The following is a 22,754-nucleotide window of genomic DNA, read 5'->3' as shown; positions in this document are numbered from 1 at the left end:
AACAGCCATAAAAGGGGAAATCGACAGTAACACAATCATAGTAGGGGACTTTAACATTCCACTTTCACCAATGGACAGATCATCCAAAATGAAAATGAATGTAAGGAAACACAAGCTTTAAATGATACATTAAACAAGATGGACTTAATTGATATTTATAGGACATTCCATCCAAAAACAACAGAATACACTTTCTTCTCAAGTGTTCATGGAACATTCTCCAGGATAGATCATATCCTGGGTCACAAACCAAGCCTTGGTAAATTTAAGAAAATTGAAATCATACCAAGTATCTTTTCTGACCACAACGCTATGAGACTCAATGTCAATTACAGGAAAAAATCTGTAAAAAATACAAACACATGGAGGCTAAACCATACACTACTAAATAACCAAGAGACCATTGAAGAAATCAAAGTGGAAATCAAAAAATACCTAGAAACAAATGACAATGAAAACACGACGACCCAAAACCTGTGGGATGCAGCAAAAGCAGTTCTAAGAGGGAAGTTTATAGCAATACAATCCTACCTCAAGAAACAAGAAAAATCTCAAATAAACAATCTAACCTTACACCTAAAGGAACTAGAGAAAGAAGAACAAACAAACCCCAAAGTTAACACAAGGAAAGGGGGCTTCCCTGGTGGTGCAGTGGTTGAGAATCTGCCTGCCAATGCAGGGGACATGGGTTCGAGCCCTGGTCTGGGAAGATCCCACATGCCATGGAGCAACTGGGCCCGTGAGCCACAATTACTGGGCCTGCACGTCTGGAGCCTGTGCTCCACAACAAGAGAGGCCGCGATAGTGAGAGGCCCGCGCACCGCGATGAAGAGTGGCCCCCACTTGCCACAACTAGAGAAAGCCCTCACAGAGAAACGAAGACCCAACACAGCCATAAATTAAATAAAAAAAAAAAAAATGAAGGAAAAAAATCATAAAGATCAGATCAGAAATAAATGAAAAAGAAATGAAGGAAACAATAGCAAAGGTCAATAAAACTAAAAGCTGGTTCTTGAGAAGATAAACGAAACTGATAAACCATTAGCCAGACTCAAGAAAAAAAGGGAGAAGACTCAAATCAATATAATTGAAATGAAATGAAAAAGGAGAAGTAACAACTGATACTGCAGAAATACGAAGGATCATGAGAGATTACTACAAACAACTATATGCCAAGAAAATGGACAACCGGGGCTTCCCTGGTGGCGTAGTGGTTGGGAGTCCGCCTGCCAGTGCAGGGGACATGGGTTCGAGCCCTGGTCCCGGAGGATCCCACATGCCGCGGAGCAGCTGGGCCCGTGAGCCACAATTACTGAGCCTGCGCGTCTGGAGCCTGTGCTCCGCAACAAGAGAGGCCGCAATAGTGAGAGGCCCGCGCACTGCGATGAAGAGTGGCCCCCACTTGCCACAACTGGAGAAAGCCCTCGCACAGAAACGAAGACCCAACACAGCCATAAATAAAGAAATAAGCAAAACATTCTCTCTATAAATTTGATCTTTAAAAAAAAAAAAAAAAATGGACAACCTGCAAGAAATGGACAAATTCTTAAAAAGCACAACCTTCCGACACTGAACCAGGAAGAAATAGAAAATATAAACAGACCTATCACAAGCACTGAAATTGAGACTGTGATTAAAAATCTTCCAACAAACAAAAGCCCAGGACCAGATGGCTTCACAGGCGAATTCTAACAAACATTTAGGGAAGAGCTAACACCTATCCTTCTCAAACTCTTCCAATATATAGCAGAGGGAGGAACACTCCCAAACTCATTCTATGAGGCCACCATCACCCTGATACCAAAACCAGACAAAGATGTCACAAAGAAAGAAAACTGCAGGCCAATATCACTGATGAACACAGATGCAAAAATCCTCAACAAAATACTAGCAAACAGAATCCAACAGCACATTAAAAGGATCATACACCATGATCAAGTGGGGTTTATCCCAGGAATGCAAGGATTCTTCAATATACGCAAATCAATCAACGTGATAAACCATATTAACAAATTGAAGGAGAAAAACCATATGATAATCTCAATAGATGCAGAAAAAGCTTTCTACAAAATTCAACACGTGTTTATGATAAAAGCCATCCAGAAAGTAGGCATAGAGGGAACTTACCTCAACATAATAAAGGCCATATATGACAAACCCACAGCCAACATTGCTCTCAATGGGGAAAAACTGAAACCATTTCCTCTAAGATCAGGAACAAGACAAGGTTGTGCACTCTAACCACTATTATTCAACATAGTTTTGGAAGTTTTAGCCAAAGCAATCAGAGAAGAAAAAGAAATAAAAGGAATCCAAATCAGAAAAGAAGTAAAGCTGTCACTGTTTGCAGATGACATGATACTATACATAGAGAATCGAAAAAGATGCTACCAGAAAACTACTAGAGCTAATCAATGAATTTGGTAAAGTAGCAGGATACAAAATTAATGCACAGAAATCGCTTGCATTCCTATACACTAATGATGAAAAATCTGAAAGAGAAATTAAGGAAACACTCTCATTTACCACTGCAAGAAAAAGAATAAAATACCCAGGAATAAACCTACCTAAGGAGACAAAAGACCTGTATGCAGAAAACTATAAGACACTGATGAAAGAAATTAAAGATGATACAAACAGATAGAGAGATATACCATGTTCTTGGATGGGAAGAATCAACAATGTGAAAATGACTCTACTACCCAAAGCAATCTACAGATTCAATGCAATCCCTATCAAAGTACCAATGGCATTTTTCCCAGAACTAGAACAAAAAATTTCACAATTTGTATGGAAACACAAAAGACCCCGAATAGCCAAAGCAATCTTGAGAAACAAAAACGGAGCTGGAGGAATCAGGCACCTGGACTTCAGACTATACTACAAAGCTACAGTAATCAAGACAGTATGGTATTGGCACAAAAACAGAAATATAGATCAATGGAACAGGATAGAAAGCCCAGAGATAAACCCACGCACATATGGTCACCTTATTTTTGATAAAGGAGGCAAGAATATACAATGGAGAAAAGACAGCCTCTTCAATAAGTGGCGCTGGGAAAACTGGACAGCTACATGTAAAAGAATGAAATTAGAACACTCCCTAATACCATACACAAAAATAAACTCAAAATGGATTAAAGACCTAAATGTAAGGTCAGACACTATAAAACCCTTAGAGGAAAACATACGCAGAACATTCTATGACATAGGGACAGAAAGATCCTTTTTGACCCACCTCCTAGAGAAATGGAAATAAAAACAAAAATAAACAAATGGGATCTAATGAAACTTAACAGCTTTTGCACAGCAAAGGAAACCATAAACAAGATGAAAGACAACCCTCAGAATGGGAGAAAATATTTGCAAACGAAGCAACTGACAAAGGATTAATCTCCAAAATTTATAAGCAGCTCATGCAGCTCAATATCAAAAAAACAAACAACCCAATCCAAAAATGGGCAGAAGACCTAAATAGACATTTCTCCAAAGAAGATATACAGATTGCCAACAAACACATGAAAGAATGCTCAACATCATTAATCATTAGAGAAATGCAAATCAAAACTACAATGAGGTATCACCTCAAACCGGTCAGAATGGCCATCATCAAAAAATCTACAAACAATAAATGCTGGAGAGGGTGTGGAGAAAAGGGAACCCTCCTGCACTGTTGGTGGGAATGTAAACTGATACAGCCACTATGGAGAATAGTATGGAGGTTCCTTAAAAAACTGAATATAGAACTACCATACGACCCAGCAATCCCACTACTGGGCGTATACCCTGAGAAAACCATAATTCAAAAAGAGTCATGTACCACCATGTTCACTGCAGCTGTATTTACAATAGCCAGGACATGGAAGCAACCTAGGTGTCCATCGACAGACGAATGGATAAAGAAGATGTGGCACATGTATACAATGGAATATTACTCAGCCATAAAAAGAAACGAAATTGAGTTATTTGTAGGGAGGTGGATGGACCTAGAGTCTGTCATACAGAGTGAAGTAAGTCAGAAAGAGAAAAATAACGCATGCTAACACATATATATGGAATCTAAAAAAAAAAAAATGGTTCTGAAGAACCTAGGGGCAGGACAGGAATAAAGACGCAGATGTAGAGAATGGACTTGAGGACACGGAGAGGGGGAAAGGTAAGCTGGGACAAAGTGAGAGAGTGGCATGGACTTATATACACTACAAAATGTAAAACAGATAGCTCGTGGGAAGCAGCCACATAGCACAGGGAGATCAGTTTGGTGCTCTGTGACCACCTAGAGGGGTGAGATAGGGAGGGTGGGAGCGAGATGCAAGAGGGAGGAGATATGGGGATATATGTATATGTATAGCTGATTCACTTTGTTATAAAGCAGAAGCTAACACACCATCGTAAAGCAATTATACTCCAATAAAGATGTTAAAAAAATAAAATAAAATAAAGGAATGCCTATCCAAAAAAAACAAAACAAAACAAAACAAAGTATGCAGGTGATTTCTTTACAAAAGCAGAATCAGGAACTCAAGTCTCCTGACTCCTAGTTCAGCAATCTATTATAATCAAAAAAAGAAAAAATGGAAAACTCATTGCTGAAAAAACTGTAATATTCAGTGCTGCTAAGAGTATACACTTCTGGTATATGAATAAATTTAAATAATCTTCCAGAAAATAATTTGGCAATATACATCAAGAGTCTTATGAATACATACGTTGAATACATATGTAATGTGATCCAATACCTATACTTCTAGGAATTTATGCTAAAGAAATTATTTACAATGTGGATTTCAAATGTGGATAATTTACATACAAAGATAGTCCTTTCAGGGCTATCTGAACAGCAAAAAAATGGAAACCTGAATGTCCAACAACATAGTTGTCCCTCAGTACTTGCAGGAGATTGGTTCCAAGACTCCAGAGGATACAAATTCTGCAGATGCTCAAGTCCCTTATGTAAAATGGAGTATTATTTGCATATAACCTATGCACATTCTCCCATGTACTTTTTTTTTTTTTTTTGGCCACACCACATGGCATACGGAATCTTAGTTCCCCAACCAGGGATCGAACCCAATGCATTGGGAGCACGGAGTCTTAACCACTGGACCGCCAGGGAAGTCCCATCCCATATACTTTAAATCATCTCTAGATTACTTATAATATTGAATACAATGTAAATGCGAAGTAAATAGTTGCCCGTGCATGGCAAATTCAAGTTTTGCTTTCTGGAACTTTGTAGATTTTTTTTTTTTTTTATTCTTGATCTATGATTGGGTTGACTCCCTGATGTGAAACCTGTGGATATGGGGGGCCAACTGTAATGGAAGGATTACATAAATTACAGTTGTCCAGAAAGTGAAATATTATGTAACCTTTCAAAATGTTTCCTAAGTACTACTAATCAAACGAGAAAATAAACGCTCAAGATATACTAAGTGAAAGAAGCTGAACTGTATATATAATAACCTTGATCATATGAAAAAATATATATATTAAAATATACTCTGTGGTATTACTGAGGATTATTTGTTCTCTACATTTTCCAAATTTTCCATTAAAAAAATAATACATATTGCTTTTGTAATCTGAAAAAAGAAGTTGTAACTGTCACTAGTAATAATTGATAATCATAGCTATGGCCATTAAGTGCCAGGCACTACACAGAACAATTTATGCACATTTAGTCCTCACAATAACCCTAAGAGCAAAGTATCATCTCCATTTGCTGGATGAACAAATGAATTTCAAAAAGGCTGAATGACTTGACAAAGGTTACACAGTCTATATGTGGCAGAGCCAGGATCCAATCACTGAGGAATAGGGAGAAAAAAACCCGTTCCTCCACTCACTATATATCAGAGATTCTTAGATCCAAGCTTAATATACACACAGTAAACTGAAAGCAAAGGCAACTGATTAGACAGTCAACTATCACAGTGCAATCACAATGCACTACCTGTGAATCTGAAAAATCAGATAGTCCAAAGTCCTTCAAAACACATAATTTTGTTTTCTTGTCTTTGATTTGGGCTTTGATTTTGGCCACTTGTCTTGGTATATTTTCTAAGGGAAAATGTTCATCTCTAGATATTAGTATGTAATGTAGCTAGTGTAGCTGTAATGTACAGCTAGTCTTAAATCACAATACTTTTAGTGACAGATACAGCACCTCAATTTTGAGGTGAACATTTTGAAGTATTTTTGAAATCTGATTGAAGGCTGAGATTTAAGAATAATGAAAAAATCTATTTGCTAATTTTAAAGCATCAACTGGGTAACATCAGAAGTATTAGATCACTGGGAAGTTATTATTTTCTGTATTCAAGTTAAAGTTCACAAAGTATCACATTATACAAGAAACACCATTAAAAAGAAACTAATGCACTTTAGGTATCATTTCAACCCCCTTAAAAAAAAAAATAGAAAGTTTATTTCATTGGAGTAAACATATAATTGCCTTCTCTAAAAATTATAAAACTGATATCCTTATATCCTGAAATTTTTCGTCTTAGTTTATACATTTAAATAGCTAGCATAAAATCCTAGAAGTATATCTGGTAATATATAAAGGATATATATAAAGAAATTCTAGATAAAAGATTAACAACTTTTGAGATAAAATTACAAGCTTTTTATTAGATAACAGATTATACATTTTAAAATAATGCTACATGAATAATTGTAAAAATACAAATTTGCTTGTTACTTACAGGAAATGGCTCCAATCCCTCCTGAATCACAAAGCCTTCAATAACATGGGTCAAGATCTGTGGCTTAACAATAGCCTGTGGAGGTTTGTTTTCTACACTGGGTATGCTACTAGGCATAGATGTACTATTACTCCTTGTGGTAGCAGCTGGAAGTAAGAGTGGAGGTGGAGGAACAGACACATGTGAAGGATCTGATGGAGATTTAATTACTGAAGCACTGACTGATGCCACAACAGGTAATTCTACTTGCTCTGTGGAACAAAAAAAAAAAAAAAGTCATTTTTTTAATCTTTAGCATTCTGCCCAGGCAAATATGAAAGAAAATTCAAGAATAAATATTAGTAACAATAATAGTTAATATCTGGTGCTTTAAAAAGACATTCTAAGACCTTTATATTTATTATCTCATTTAATCTCCACAATAACCTTATGAGATACATACTACTATTCCCACTTACAGAGGAAGGGGGTGACTTGCTCAAAGTTGTCATTCCAACTTTGGTTACAAAGAACTGTCCCATAAGACATGAAAATGTTTTAGAATGTCAATTTAAGAATAATTACTAAAAAAATTTTTTTAAATTTTAAGCTATACAGATATTAAATTCCCTATGTTTCTGTTTATATATTCCAAATGATATGGGGGGATAAAAGTACTCTGAAACACGCTTAAGAAAAAAAGAATCATGAAATCCACAGAATAAGTAGAAATTTTAATGAATTATACAGGGCATTACCTGTATTTCAAGCTAATCCACATCCACGCATAAACGTTCTTTGTTGTTGTTGTTATCTTTAACAACTCTTCATTGACACCGTACATGTCAATTTGGGGGAACACTGTATACCAGGCAACTGCAAAATGTTGGTCTGGATCACTGTGATTCCTCCCCTTCAAACTCTGAGGACCACAATAAGACAGACCCACAGCCTACAATGGAGACTTTACCTCCCCATTCGGTAGCAATAAACCTTTACTAAGCTGTACCAAAGTGGAGAGATGGAAACAGCTGACAGCTAGGAATACCAGTAAGTACAAGATGTCTGAGAAAAATAACAAAAAAAGAACATGTGGTAAAGATAATACTACTACTTACTGAGCACTTTTGTGCCACGTACTGTATAAATGTCTTACATGTTATAACACATTTAGTCCTCAAAACTAGCCTATGGGTAGGTACTGTTATTATCTCCATTTTATAGATGTGGAAACCAAAACACAGAAAGATAAAGCAACTTGCCTAGAGGCACACAGCTAATAAGCAGTGGAGCTGGGATACTAACCCAGGCAGTCAGGTTCTGGGTTCCGGAGACAATGCTTTTTTCATTGCTACGGTAACTCCTCTCCACCAACAGTATGAAAAGGATTGATATCACTATCAAAAATGCTCAAAATATAGCCCAGTTAGGTAGAGAAGAAAAAAAAGAAATCCCTATCGAATAAAAATTTCAGCTAACAAAATAGTGTAGTGATAATCGGTGTAGTGTCAGAAATGGAAAAGCTAACAGTTCAGACATAGTAACTGACATAATTAATAACACTATGTAGCTTATCACAGCAAGATTACAGACATAAATTAACCTAGTTCCACCAAATAATCCACCAGGACAAACTGTACTGGAAAAGCTATTTAAAGTCACACAATCCCTCATTAAAAACTACAAAAGAAAGTCAGCAGAGGACTTCCCTGGTGGCACAGTGGTTAAGAATCTGCCTGCCAATTCAGGGGACACGGGTTCGATCCCTGGTCCGGGAAGATCCCACATGCCGCAGAGCATGTGCGTCACAACTACTGAGCCTGTGAGCCACAACTACTGAGCCTGCGTTCCACAACTACTGAAGCCTGCCCGCCTAGAGCCCATGCTCCGTAACAAGAGAAGCCACTGCAATGAGAAGCCCGTGCACAGCACAAAGAGTAGCCCCCACTCGCCGCAACTAGAGAAAGTCCGCGCAGCAATGAAGACCCAACGCAGCCAAAAAAAAAAAAAAAAAAAGTCAGCAGGAAATACTGGTTTGCTGATTTCCAGGAACAAATACACAATTGTACACATGCATTACCAGACTGAAGAACTCCATAAAAATCCTACCCCACATACCCAATTTTCACATATACTCCTAGAGGAAAAGGATAAAAGATATAATTCTGAACAGGGACTAAAAAGCAATTTTTCTGTTGGAAGGAAAATATAAATCTATGGAGAACTGAAAAATAAGATAAATTTTAATATCCCTTATAGATTTATAAATACTTTGTTACTTTAGAAATATAAAGCTGCATTAAGTATATTGTGGTTTATTCAGAAAATACTGCTTAGTATATGTTCTAACTAATTTTTGGATCATACATACAAATAGATCTAAATTTTGTTGAAAACAAAGCTGTAAGTTACTGACTTCTTAAAAAAGTTAATAGCTATGACTTGCCAGTTTATAATCAGCTGTTAAAATCAAAAACACAAGAAACACTGACATATTATAGCAGAACAAAAACACAATTATTGGGGACTTCCCTGGTGGCGCAGTGGTTAAGAATCCGCCTGCCAATGCAGGGGACATGGGTTCGATCCCCGATCTGGGAAGATCCCACATGCCGCCAAGCAACTAAGCCCGTGTGCCACAACTAGTGAGCCTGCACTCTAGAGCCCGTGAGCCACAACTACTGAGCCCACGTGCCACAATTACTGACGACCACGTGCCTAGAGCCCGTGCTCCGCAACAAGAGAAGCCACCGCAATGAGAAGCCCGCGCACCGCAACAAAGAGCAGCCCCCGCTCGCCACAACTAGAGAAAGCCCACGCGCAGCAACGAAGACCCAATGCAGCCAAAATTTAATTAATTAGTTTAAAAAAAAAAAAAAACACAATTACTACACTCTCTAGATTTAAGACAACTGTGAGAGAGAAACCCCAAGTTAACTGATAAGACTTTGCCACAGGTTACTCTGCCTATTCACAGTCTCATTTTCTGAGCAAGATATATGAGCTTTTTCTACTCTTTTTTATGGATGCTTTTTTAAGAATTCTTATAGATTTATGAAGACTGAATCCTGGGTGGAAACAAGTCCCTCTATTTTTATAGGTTAGTTTATTACATGATTTGATGAGCAACCTGTGCTTGCTTTTCCCCCCTCATATACTACAGAAACTAGTTAAGTATGAAGTAAATTAAAGGAAGATTCAAAAATCTACATTGTACTTAGACAATTTAGCCAGAGGGATGGATATGCCTGCCAGGATCTTAGACTACATTCCTGAGGAAATAATGTGAAAATAGTCTTGAGTTTCAATATTTCAAAAATGTTTAAATTTTCTTGAGTATCATTAGTAATGCTTATTAGGTAATCAAATCACAGTCACAATGCAAGGTTAGTATCCAATTAAACACATATTTCTGCCTTTAAATCAAAACTCCAAGAAATCTGCAGCAACATAAATCCATTTTCAGTGTACACAAACTACAAAGATTTAATACTACAGATTTTCTTAAATCTATCTTTTGAGGTATTATTTTGAATAAGCAAAGACAATAATATTGAACTTGTCTTAAATATTTTATATAATTTTATTGACTAAATGTTTTCTATTTTTCAGGAGGGGGAAGAATTTGGAGGAAAATTGTTTTTCCCCCTCCATGCTTTCCAGAGATTCACATTGGTAGTAAGGGATAAAAGCTAGAAAGAAGAGAAGGGATAGAAATGTGGCATGCTGAAGAAAAGAGAGGACAAGGGCTGCTTTGGTAGCAAAGTCAGTGCCCCATTACAATCTGTTTCCATGCCTGTTATAGTGGTTCTTCTTAACTGAAAGTGATCATGAAGGCCATGAGATATTCAATAGAACAAAATACTTACAACAAAGCCTGAACCAAGATTAGTATTATCTGGATAAGCGGTCAGTAAACTTTCTATAAAGGACATATGGTCTCTGCAATGACTCATCTTTGCTGCATTAATGCAAAAGTAGCCATAGATAATATCTGAACAAATGAACGTGGCTGTGTTGCATAGAACTTTATTCATGGACAATGAAATTTGAATTTCACATAATCTTCACATGACATGAAACATTACTCTTCTTTTGATTTTTTTTTCAAACATTTAAAAATTTTAAAACCATACTTAGCTCATGGGCCATACAAAAACATGCAGCAGGAAGGATCTGAAGCGTAAGCTATCATTTGCCAACCCCTGATCTAAATAAAATACTCAAAAAAACCCCCAAACAACAACAAAAAAAACCTAACATAGAATATATCTTTTTTAGGACTTAGACACCGGGCTATAGATTATAATGTTTTAGTAAAATACCTAGGATTCACAGTCACTTTGATATTATGAGGAGGAGTATAGAGAAGATTTACTTGAACTCGTAAGTAGTTCTGAAGTAGTGAATAAGAATTTGAATGCTTAAGCTCAAGAATTTTTTAATCCACATCCCTAGTAAGAATTAGTGAGGCTTAATTTAAGTACTGTCTGGGAAAGAACACTTTTAAAAGCATTTACTCAGTCTGGATCACAAGCAATTATGACGAATGTCAGATATGACTTCAAATGCTTTGTGATTTTTGGAAAGTATAATTGAAATCTTCTGATAGAACTTCGATTTACTCTAGTTTTTAAGCTAGAAATAGCTTGACGCATAAATCTGAATGGTCATATGAAACACATCTGTACAAACTACTAAAAATTCAAAGGCTGAAATACGTTTTTGATTTGGGTAGTTCCTCAACAACTGTTCTAATTATTCCTCATCAAAAAACAAAAAATCTTGGGACTTCCTTGGTGGCGCAGTGGTTAAGAATCCGCCTGCCAATGCAGGGGACACGGGTTCGAGCCCTGGTCCAGGAAGATCCCACATGCCGCAGAGCAACTAAGCCTGTGCGCCACAACTACTGAGCCTGTGCTGTAGAGCCCACGAGCCACAACTACTGAGCCTGAGTGCCACAACTACTGAAGCTTGCGTGCCTAGAGCCCGTGCTCTGCAACAAGAGAAGCCACCGCAATGAGAAGCCTGCGCACCGCAAAGAAGAGTAGCCCCCACTCACCGCAACTAGAGGAAGCCCGCGCACCGCAATGAAGACCCAATGCCGCCATAAATTAATTAATTTTTTTTAAAAAAGTCTTGAATTCTAATCTATGTTTTGCTGCAATTAATTACACAGAAAATTAGTTTAATACCACCTCTAGTGAAAAAAAACTTTTTCCGTTACTAACATTTCTCTAATAGAAAATTTCCCCAAATCCAGGCATTTCCTCACCTAACAAAGGATGCTCAGAAGTCAAATCTTCTCCTCTCCCCACAGTTATAGCTGCTGGAGACAATGTGGGTGGTGGTGGAGTTCTATCCATTCGGACACATTCTTCTGACTCCTCTGGCATTTCTTCTTCACATACATCTTCTACTTGATAAACCTGCAACGACAAACCACGCTGCCTAAAAATGTTTCTAAAATACATTTGATAAGGTGTTCTTAATTTAATTAACAAAATAAATTCCGAGTGTTTTAAAAATTAAAAGGCAAAATGACTATTTGACAGATTGAAAAGGAAAACTTTAAAATCATTCAAATGAAGTTTTTCATAATCCTTGATGATTCATAATACTTGATGATACTTCACTGAAAGCAAGTTGTGGATCAGTACCTAGGCTATAAATCACTAAGGTTTCCCAAAGGTGATAGTCAAGTCAGTACATATTTTTAATTTTGTTAATTTTTAAAAATGTTTTGATTTTATACACTCAAACAACTATTTGGGGAACTTACTATAGTTTCGGTTAACTTCCATTGTCATAAATCAAAATAGATACTAATATTTTTCACAAGCATGTTAAGTAAATCTCCAAAATGACACATATTATATAAGGAAATGCACTGTTTAAAGGACTACATCCCAGGTTCTTCTTTATTATATTTATGTGAATTAAAGATTAAATTTTGAAAAGCAATGTCTGAGTACCCACAAAAAAGGTATGTGATTACATGTTTAATCTTCTGATCTACTCAAGAATCTAATGAATTTTTATAAGCTAGTATCAGTTAAACAGAAAACATCTGTCCTTGAAATAACACACACACACCCCCCATCCTAAACCATTTCACATATTACTTTTAGTTCTTTAATATTGTTCCATACTTACAGAAGAAGGTTGTTACATCTTTAACTACCTTGTTATCCAATGGTAAAGATAATACTTAAGAAGAAAACATGGACTCAAAAGTACTCTGAGAAGGAACTTTAAAAACGTCTAACCTATTATTGATTTTTTATTAAACTTAAGGCTGAATTTTCAAAGTCCACTTGTAGAGACTGACACAGGTATTTTAATTTGTCATCGTTTTTTATTTAACCATTATTTTTGAAAGATGACAGGTCACTCAAAACAAAGCCACAAAGCAATTTACCGCCCTTCTTAATAAAAAGCTTATTACTTACATTTATAAAAGTTGTGAGTTTTTAAGATAACTTACCCAAACTGATTAATATTTCTAATAAGTATCAAAACAAAGAATGTTTCTTCAACATTCACAAAAAGCTTTTAAATGATCTAATATTGCATATATTTTTAATCAAACTATTGAAAAAGTTTGATTTGAAATTAAATATAAAAACAATCAATATTTCTGAAACCAGCATAAACAATGTGTGATAAAAAGGACTATGATGTTTTACCTACAAAGGCATATCTAACAACAGCAATAGAATTTAAAAACCAAAACAAACAAAAAAGACCCCTAATTTTTCAACTCTATTAAGAATAAAATAGCTTTCCTTTTTTTTTAAATTAAAAGATCCCTTTGTTACTGATAATTTTATATCAAATATAATATCCAGAGCTGTGATTTGAATCAGCTACTAAGTAGGCAACATTTTTAAAAGTTATTTGCTCACAACCCTGCATCTGGAAACCTGTTTCACTAAGAGAGAGTCCTTGCCTCATGTCTGGATCCTCAGGAGTGAAAGCAGTCGTTCGTTACTGTACAGTGCAACAATGATAGCTGCTAGTATCGGTTCATGATAAATTTTTAAATGATGATAATGTCCAATACAAGGAAAGTCATCCAAAAAAATGTCTTGGGGGTTAAAGGAAACACAAAAAACAAAAAACTTCTAGTGAGGGGCACCTGCTGTAGTAGTGATTACCTTAATTTGGCAGAGTGGTGGGGATGTTGATTCAGAGGTAATTAGACAAGTAATGGTTGTATCAACCAGCTCAACTGTATCTATGTAGCATTCCTTTATTAGATATTACTTTGCTTCCAAAGATCATCTTTTCATAAAATGCTGAAACTCTCTCTTTAATATTAATGCTGTCACAAGTTTTTCAAACACCTACTACAGTACCTTTTAAGGAATCAAAGATCATGCATGATCATGCATAGTATTCTGATTTTTAAAATATAATGAAAGAGTTTTAAAGGATTAAAAGAGGCAAACACAAATAACGTATTCTGAAATAATCCAACAAAGAATACTGTAAAATATTTTTCGTTCTTTACAGGTAAGCCTAACTATACATACTTTCTTCCACATCTCCCATGTAAAGGCAAAGTAAGTTAAGGAATAAAAGAAGTAGGTAAAAGCAGATCTGTCACAGACATCTGGCACAATCAGCATAAAAAAAAATCTAAGTGCGACAACTAAAAGACTGAATAAAGCAAAGAAGTGAAGGTTTTGCTCACAAGATCATTTGGAAACTGTACATCACAATTTCTCTTTAGTTCATAACTATGACTATTCTAAAACTAACACTGGCTGCCAAACTTACCTCAATAAAGTACATTAGTCCCATCTGTCTCCTTTCCCTAAATAAACTGTGGAAAACATTTATTAGTTCTAAATTATCTACACTTACCATATCTTACTTATCATACCTAAATGTCAATGAAAAATCTTTTAAAAAAACATACTGATTTTACTTTGAAAATTCACTTATCTTTGAAAATTTCACATCTCTTAGAAGTAAATCTCTCTCTACCTTTGAATATTTGAAACAACCAGGAAATTGTGAACGAATGTGTAATTCATGAAGAAATGTGATGGTTAAAAAAATAGATTTGATAAAGGTAATAAAAGAAAAATACAGCAATTTAATAAATAGGTTATGGTACTCAACGAAAGGTAAAAGATAAGAATGATAACATGGAAACATCTGTAGCAAATATGACCATACAAGTGATAGTAGAGAAAGTTATTCTTCTCATGAAAAAAAAAAATTCCAAAAATGAGGTAACATAAATTTTAAAAAAACCAAAATTAATAGAGGGCAGAAAATAATTAGATCCTAGATATTTTTAGCTTTAACTCAAGTGTTGTTATGTTTTTGATATTTCTATCCCAAACATGTTCCTCTAAGGTCTGCCCTAACAAAAATAATTAGAAAAATATAAGGCATACAGAGAAATTTTATTTTTTTACTTGTTAAAAACCAATTCACTGAACTAGAAAGTGAGAATGTAAATTCAAATTAAATTTGATTTCTTTGAAGGTACTGTACACTTTTAAGCCTGTGTTTTAATATTACAATATCCATTGTAAACTCTTCAAAAATCCATTAAAAGAAAATATAGAGACACAATAATTGAAATACAAACTTATTTCTAGATGCCCATTGTTGTCTTTGTCAAGTTCTGTTCTTAATAAAAGTGAGTAGGAAGTGGAATTCAATCTCTTCATGCCTATTAAGATCAGTCAGAATGACAAGAATAAAGAATCTATAAATTTGCATCCTGAGAACCAAAATGTTTCCCATTAAGGAACAGACTTTGAAACTCCTTTCCTTTCTAAGTTTATGGTTACTAGCCTTTACGTGATAAAATCTCTTTAGTGAGGTTTGATATAAAACCTCCTTTGGGGGGTGGTGGTGGTGGTGGGATGAATTGGGAGATTGAGATTGACATGTATACACTAATATGTATAAAATAGATAACTAATAAGAACCCGCTGTATAAAAATAAATAAAATTCAAAAAAAGTAAAAATAAAAAAAATAAAACCTCTTTTGAGAATATTGTTTTCCTCAGTTATAAATTAATTATGAATTTGATCATTCTAACATTTAGAGACCTTATTTCAATTTTTATTATAAATTATTTTATAAATTTTAAAAGACCTTTACAGAATGTTTAAAAGAAAAACATTTTTCAGAATAATTTTCCTCTGTAGGCAATATGTACCATTTCTAGAGGTTTATTTTGATAAATTTCACCACAATCTCAGTTATTCAAAACTTTTACTCCTCCCAGTGGATTTTTTCATCCTCAGTATTCAACTCATCCACTGAGATTTTCTTAGCTTTTTAAATGAGAAATATTTTAAGTATATATTCTCCCTTAGTAGAAATTTAATAATTTCTACTACTTCTTAGTAGAAGTTTAATAATTCTAAAAGATGGCCTACAGTTAATGTTTTTTTGCAAAGTTGGATTTTTTCCTAGAATAACTGGTTTTTCCAAAGTTTTAATTACAAAATACAAGTTTACCAAAAAAGTACATCATACAAGCATACCTCCACCTTGAAGCAAAAGCCCCATAAAGGCCTAGTACTTCAGAATGCATACAACCAAAAAGGTTAGCTAGATAAACCATACGTTTAAGAACATACAAGCCAACAGAAGGGATCTATGAAGGATAATCACCTTAAGAGAAAAAACTTTGTGCAGATGACACTGGTTCAAATGCATTCCCTTGGGGAAAAAAAATCAACTCTGTAAAGATAGCAGATGGATTTGTTTAAATAGTAATAAAATTAACGAGGGACTTTAATAACCATCACAAATTATCAAGCATGCAACCATACTACAACAAAAGGCATTTTTTTTTTTTTTTTTGCCCATACAGCATGTATGTCAGACACTGACAGACGGAAATTTCAAGCTTTTTAAATTCATTGGCATGTAGATCTAATGATATAACATAGCGTGGGAGAAAACTGTTTTTACTTTCAGTTCGGCAAGAAAGTCAAAGAGCTTCCAAGGGCTTACCACTGGTGGATCAACGGATGCTGGTGGTTGTACTTGTAGGTTTACCGCAACAGTCTGTGGAGGAGGAAGAGTCTGAAATGGCAACTGGACCAAAGCTTCTGCAGCTGGAAGCTCCTCTTCTGACACCAAAGCATTCTGCACCAAAACCTGGCCCTGGGACAGAATTTCAGGCTGCACTTGTAAAGACTGCATAGACTGCAAGGGCAGCGGTGGAATCTGAGCTGGAGGAGATGTCGACATCTGCGGAGGGGTTGCAATTGGGATTGGAGAGGACTGCAGGGTTGAATATTGCTGGTGTGATGCTGGAGACACAATCTGCTGACCTGGGGACACCAAGGCGGACTGCTGAACTGGGCCAATGTGTACAACAGGGGAAGCTGGAAGTGGAAGATGGGATGGAAGATTCAGCTGTGCTGTAGGTTGCACCTGATTAGCAGTGGACTGCTGCAAGTTTGACCCTGGCTGGAGAGCTGATGACACAAGTGGGTGTGGCTGAATAAGTGCTTGTGGATGAATAATTATAGTAGGAGACTGACTTGGTGAATGAGGTGGTGGAGGAGACACCACTACAGACTGCTGTGCTGACTGTGACTGGCTAGGAGACACTGTTAGAGGAGGGGGATGACTCTGAATTGGGGAACAATGCTGTGACTGGGCACTACTGGGAGCTGGAGGCAGGCCGTGGTTTTGGAGTGGTAAACAGTGCTGGGATGGCGGTGGGTCTTGAGTTGGACTTTGAAGTGTGATTGGCTGAATTTGCTGTTGCTGCTGTTGTAGCATCAGCTGATGGTGGGAAACTTTGGGAGGAGGCGAATGAAGAGGAATCTGCTGATGTTTTATTAGAGGATGAGGCTGAATTGGAGGATATGAAGCTGTGAGAGAAAAAAATGACAATTAGTATTTATGTCAAAAATAATCACATAAATTTTAAAATAAATCTAAATGAGGAACGTTTTCGCATCAGAAGGTCATAATCATCAGAAATCTATTACAAGTCTTCCCAACAAGAATGGCTCAAAAATGTAATAACAACTTTTCCTTGGAAAACTACATAATTTCATAAAACAAACTGTACTGTGTTAAGTTCCAAAAGAAAACTGCCTAAAACAATTGATTCATAAATCTGAATTTACACATGATTTATTCTTATTAAATTTTATATGTCACCAGAATATTTCCATTAACTTTTAACAAAGCTTATCCACTTGAATTCCTTCTCTGGGAAGAAGAGGAGTGTAACTGAACAAGTGTAATACAAATAAAGATAACTTCAAAATCATAAAATAAAGGTCTCATCCTTTCTAATCCATGTCTAAACATTCTTCCAACTAACAGTCAATGTAATTACCTATAAAGCTTCCCAAATAAGTTCCCCAATTTGAACCGAGATGAATAGTTGGTACTATTTGACCCAGGAAAATATTTTGTATAAAAAGTTAATTCAGTTAAGCAAAACACATGTGTAAATCCTACAGCATGATTAAATAATCACAGTAACTAAGAAATGAAATTTCAGGGGCCATTCCAAATCCAGGAGAGCAATAGTTTTGCTTGCAGAAAAAATGACGCAATCAGCCATGCTGTCTAGACAAATGATGTTGTTTTACTTCTCTCTCCCACATACACTAAAAAAAAACCTACAGTAACCAGTTTTCTCCACAAGGGAGCCACTCATAACAGGAAATATATATGTAAGAATTAGCAAAATCAAGTAGTAAGTAGTTTGCACATCATTATGCCTCTTCTGCATACTGACTGGTGCATATGTTCACACAGAGGGAGATGCTGGTGAAATCCTCTCTATCTAAATAAGAATGGAAACTGGGTTCACTAGAAGATAAACTGAAAAGATTACTTAATATTAATATCATGTAACATTATCACATTTAAAATATACCTAAAGACAGGCACAAATTTTTTCTTAATCTCAGTCTGTAATGCCTTGTATCTATTTTTACATTCAACCATTATTTGTGACAAAGACCTTATAAAAAATTCTAACAACTTTTTTTCAACCTTTCTGTATTTGGTTGGTTATTATTTGAAATTCTGGAGATTCTTTAAGGAAATTAACATCTGATTAACATCTCAAGAAAGAAGCATTTAGAAGGTGCAACAAATACCCACGAATTATTAAAAACAAAATGGAAATTAGATCTAAAATTTCATCTAACAAAGTAATTTTCATATAACTAGACTAGCATTTCAAACTAAGACCGAAAATTTTATGTCAGCACTTTATAAATGTGTTGATAAAGACTCTATTATAGAGTATTCAAAAAAATCTTGGACTTCTATAGAGTACCTTTCCACCAAGGGGCTTAAGATGCTTTCACATCTCTCTCCTTTGTACTCACAAAATGCCTGTTGAGTAGGTACCCTTTTACAGATAAGGAAACAGAAGTTTAGCAAAGGCCCACTTTAATTCAATTTTTAAGTTATAATTAAAATTTACCATATTCTTGAAGTACAATGGAGATTATATTCATGGGAATAAAAAGTCTTTCTGTGCTCTAGCAAGTAAGCAATCTTTGCCTTCTAGAGCTGGTAATTCAAGAGAGTAATAGTTATCCTTTCACCTAAATAAAATTTTTCTTTTATCAGAAATCAGAATGAGTCTATATATTTTATATTAGTCCATAAGTCCAACTGACAAGCACATATACTACAGAATAACTGTAAGGATATCTTAAGCAATACTTCCGTATAAGAAAAGTCCTAGTGTTCTGGAGAATCATATGACGTGTGTTAATTTCTCTGATTTTAATAAACACTTTAGTATTGTCAGGGTGGCCTTATAACTGGAGAATTAATGATTGGCATCATCTCTCACATATGCAGCAGAACCTTTTATTATTGCAAATAATTAAATATATTATTGTAAATTATTAAATATATTATTTCATTCAGTAGTTACTACAACCCCATGAGGTACATAGGGTACTATACTAATCCAGTATATTTCAAGTGAAGAAACTTTCAGTAGTGAAGTGACTTGCCTAAAATCACCTGGCTATTAAGGGGCAGCGCTGGGTATAAAAGAATCCACAGTCTTAGCTGAGTCTAGGTTCCTATTATGGTCTGAATGTTTGTGTCCCCCAAAATTCATGTTGAAGCCCTAACCCTTAATGTGACTGTGTTTGGTAAGGGTGCCTCTAAGGAAGTAATTATGGTTAAATGAGGTCAAAAGGATGAGGCCCTGACCCAACAGGATGAGACAGAAGAGAACTCGAATCCTCTCTTCTTCCACTCAGATGAAAGACTGTATGAGGACAAACAAGAAGGCAGCCATCTGCAAGCCTGAAAGAGAGCGCTCACCAAAAACCAAACACTGCCAGCTCTTGATCTTGTGCTTTCCAGCCTCCAGAACTGTGAGAAGATAAGTTTAAGCCAGCGGTCCCCAACCATTTTGGCACCAGGGGCCAGTTTCATGGAAGACAATTTTTCCAGGGACGGGGAGGGGGGCAGATATGGTGGTTCAGGCCGTAATGTGAGCAATGAGGAATGGGGAGCGGAAGATGAAGCTTCACTACGCACTCGCCTGCCGCTCACCTCCTGCTGTGTGGCCCGATTTCTAACAGGCCGAGGACCCCTACTGGTCCGTGGCCCAGGGGTTGGGGACTCCTGGTTTAAGCTATCTAGTCCATGGTATTTTTTTATGATAGCCTAAGCAGACTAATTAGGCTTTTCACTACATACTGGATTAACGTCTGCAAAAAAAGATGCATATTTTTTCTAACTAATTTCATAAAAGCTCTAAAGACTGAGCTCTAATATAGTTCATGATAATTTCCAGACATTTGGTTTAAGTTTGCCTTTATTTTATATATTAAAAATAGGATTAATAAATGTCAAGTGGGAATTCCACCCTCAAGAAGAAATGATGAAGAAAACTAAATGATGTTAGCACCCTAGAAATACATGTAAGGAAATAATAACCATGTCTGTTATATGTCTATTATAATAATTACTAGACTATACTATGTTAGAATACAAGCAGATTTTTTAATACTTGAAAGTGACCTGCAGGAGCAAGCATTTTTCTAATTGAAGAAAAGGACAAATTACCAATTCAAGAATCTCAAAAAAAAAAAAAAAAAAAAAAAAAAACTTAGCTTCAGACTAACTCCATACCAACAAGAGCAGAACAACTAAAAGGGTAGAAAAATTATAACTGCTGCCTTGCCAGAAGATACAAATTGCTTTGAATAACTGCATTTTTAAGTTAAAATTGAATTTTTAAGTTTGGAAGCTGCAAAGGTTTATGTGGCTTAGGGTGTTCCATTTGGTTTTATTTCTAAAAAGTAACACCACAGAAAACTGGAGTTTGGTTAATACACATAAGCTCTAAATCTGGAATTGCAATTGTCCTGAGACTCTTAGATGGTTTTAGCTTACTGGTCTCCTCCATACTTACATAAAATATTGGCCATAAGAGGAAGGCAACTATAAAGATATTATCACACTATCAATGAAAAGGGGAAGAATAAGTGTTAACTTAGAACCAGATATTGTGAGTTCAGGGGGAATGAAAATCCAAAAGCAGATCTCTTTGCTTGAACTAACCCTGAAAGAGGTTCTACCTTTCTCTTTGAAAGGAAATTAACCTACCCTCCATTATAATCTATCAAAACTATAGAAATCACTATAAATTGTCCCCTGAGCAGTCATTCCAAGCACAGTGGGTCACTGCCTCTCCACACTAACTCCTTCCACCAACACTGGCCAGGGAATTCCCTGGAGTTCCAGTGGTTACGACTCTGCGCTTTCACTGCCGAGGGCACGGGTTCAACCTCTGGTTGGGTAACTAAGATCCCACAAGCCATGGAGCGCAGCCAAACAGAAAACAAAACAAAAAAAAAACACTGGCCAGAGGCTGGTTTGAGGCTAAGAATACTCTGGACAACACAGTACAAAAATCCTGTTATCATGCCATATAGATAGCAGGACCTTGCACACAGATGTTTATAAAAAAGAATTCACATCTAACCATACTATGAGTGGATTTATTATTTATACATTCTAACAAACCCTTCACTTATCTAAGATTCAGATTGAAGAATTCTAAGCGGTGATACCTAGTTAGTACAAATGGAAAAAACTGTGCTATAACTTCCAAAATTTAAATGGAAAGAAAAAAATCAACTATTAATCCAACAAATATTTACTACTGTCCACCTATTATAGATATAAGTACATATAAGGCACAACTTGGTGCTGTCAAGATAAAAGAATGAAAAGATTAATCTGAAAAAGGATTAAAAGATTTAATAAATGTAAAGTACCTGACACGTAGGTGTTTGATATTAGTTCCCTACCCTCAAAGAGCTTACTTACTGTCTAGTAGAAAAGTTAAGATCAATAAGTATATAAATAACTATAAAAGAAAAAGTACCACAAAGAAGTATAAAAATACTATACAAGGGACTTCCCTGGTGGTCCAGTGGCTAAGACTCCGCACTCCCAATGCAGGGGGCCCAGGTTCGATCCCTGGTCAGGGAACTAGATCCCACATGACACAACTAAGAGTTCACATGCCGCACCTAAAGATCCCACATGCCGCAACTAAAAGATCCCTGCATGCTGCAACTAAGACCCAGTGCAGACAATTAAATAAATATTTTTTTTTAAATGCTATACAAGTTCAGAGGGATGAGAGATTTCTAACTAGGGGAATCAAACAATTCCAAGATCTTGAGATTGTGTGATATAGAGAATGTTGGCAATATCAGCACAGAGGAAACATAAAAAGAGAAAAGGCAACCTTCAGCAGTGTAAAATGAATATTTAAAAAGTAATGCAAAAAAAAGGAAAAAAAAGTAATGCATAATTATAAAAGGATAGAAAGAAGATGCTTACCTGATGAGGTTGGATCAAAGGAAGATTTTTTTTTTTTAATGTAACATATGTGAGGTATCTAGCCCAGTGCATCTCACACAAACACACACACACACACACAAACACACATACTTTCAATAAACAATAGTTAAACTGGTATAAAAACATATGTAGATATATTAAGAATAGGAGAGATCTAAGTATGCTTAAGAAGCAAAAGAAAGGATCC

General features: G+C 35.7%; 1 protein-coding gene across 8 annotated transcripts in view; it reads right to left on the bottom strand.

Annotated features, from left to right (window-relative positions):
* Window positions 1-22,754, bottom strand: part of PHC3 (polyhomeotic homolog 3) — an 85,069-nt gene that overhangs the window by 28,498 nt on the left and 33,817 nt on the right. For all 8 annotated transcript variants that reach the window (XR_009701348.1, XM_061194482.1, XM_061194486.1 and 5 more), the window contains 3 exons: window positions 16,688-17,559; window positions 11,965-12,118; window positions 6,711-6,961 (listed from right to left, as the gene is read on the bottom strand). Coding sequence is in view for 7 of the 8 variants with exons in the window: in XM_061194482.1 (XP_061050465.1) it covers window positions 6,711-6,961; window positions 11,965-12,118; window positions 16,688-17,559 (1,277 nt within the window). In the remaining variant the exon portion in view is untranslated. The remainder of the gene's footprint in view (window positions 1-6,710; window positions 6,962-11,964; window positions 12,119-16,687; window positions 17,560-22,754) is intronic.

Source organism: Eubalaena glacialis, chromosome 6, assembly GCF_028564815.1.
Source record: "Eubalaena glacialis isolate mEubGla1 chromosome 6, mEubGla1.1.hap2.+ XY, whole genome shotgun sequence".
Lineage (NCBI taxonomy): Eukaryota > Metazoa > Chordata > Mammalia > Artiodactyla > Balaenidae > Eubalaena > Eubalaena glacialis.
Note: the sequence above shows the minus strand (reverse complement) of the source record. Positions and strands in the feature narration are given on the sequence as shown.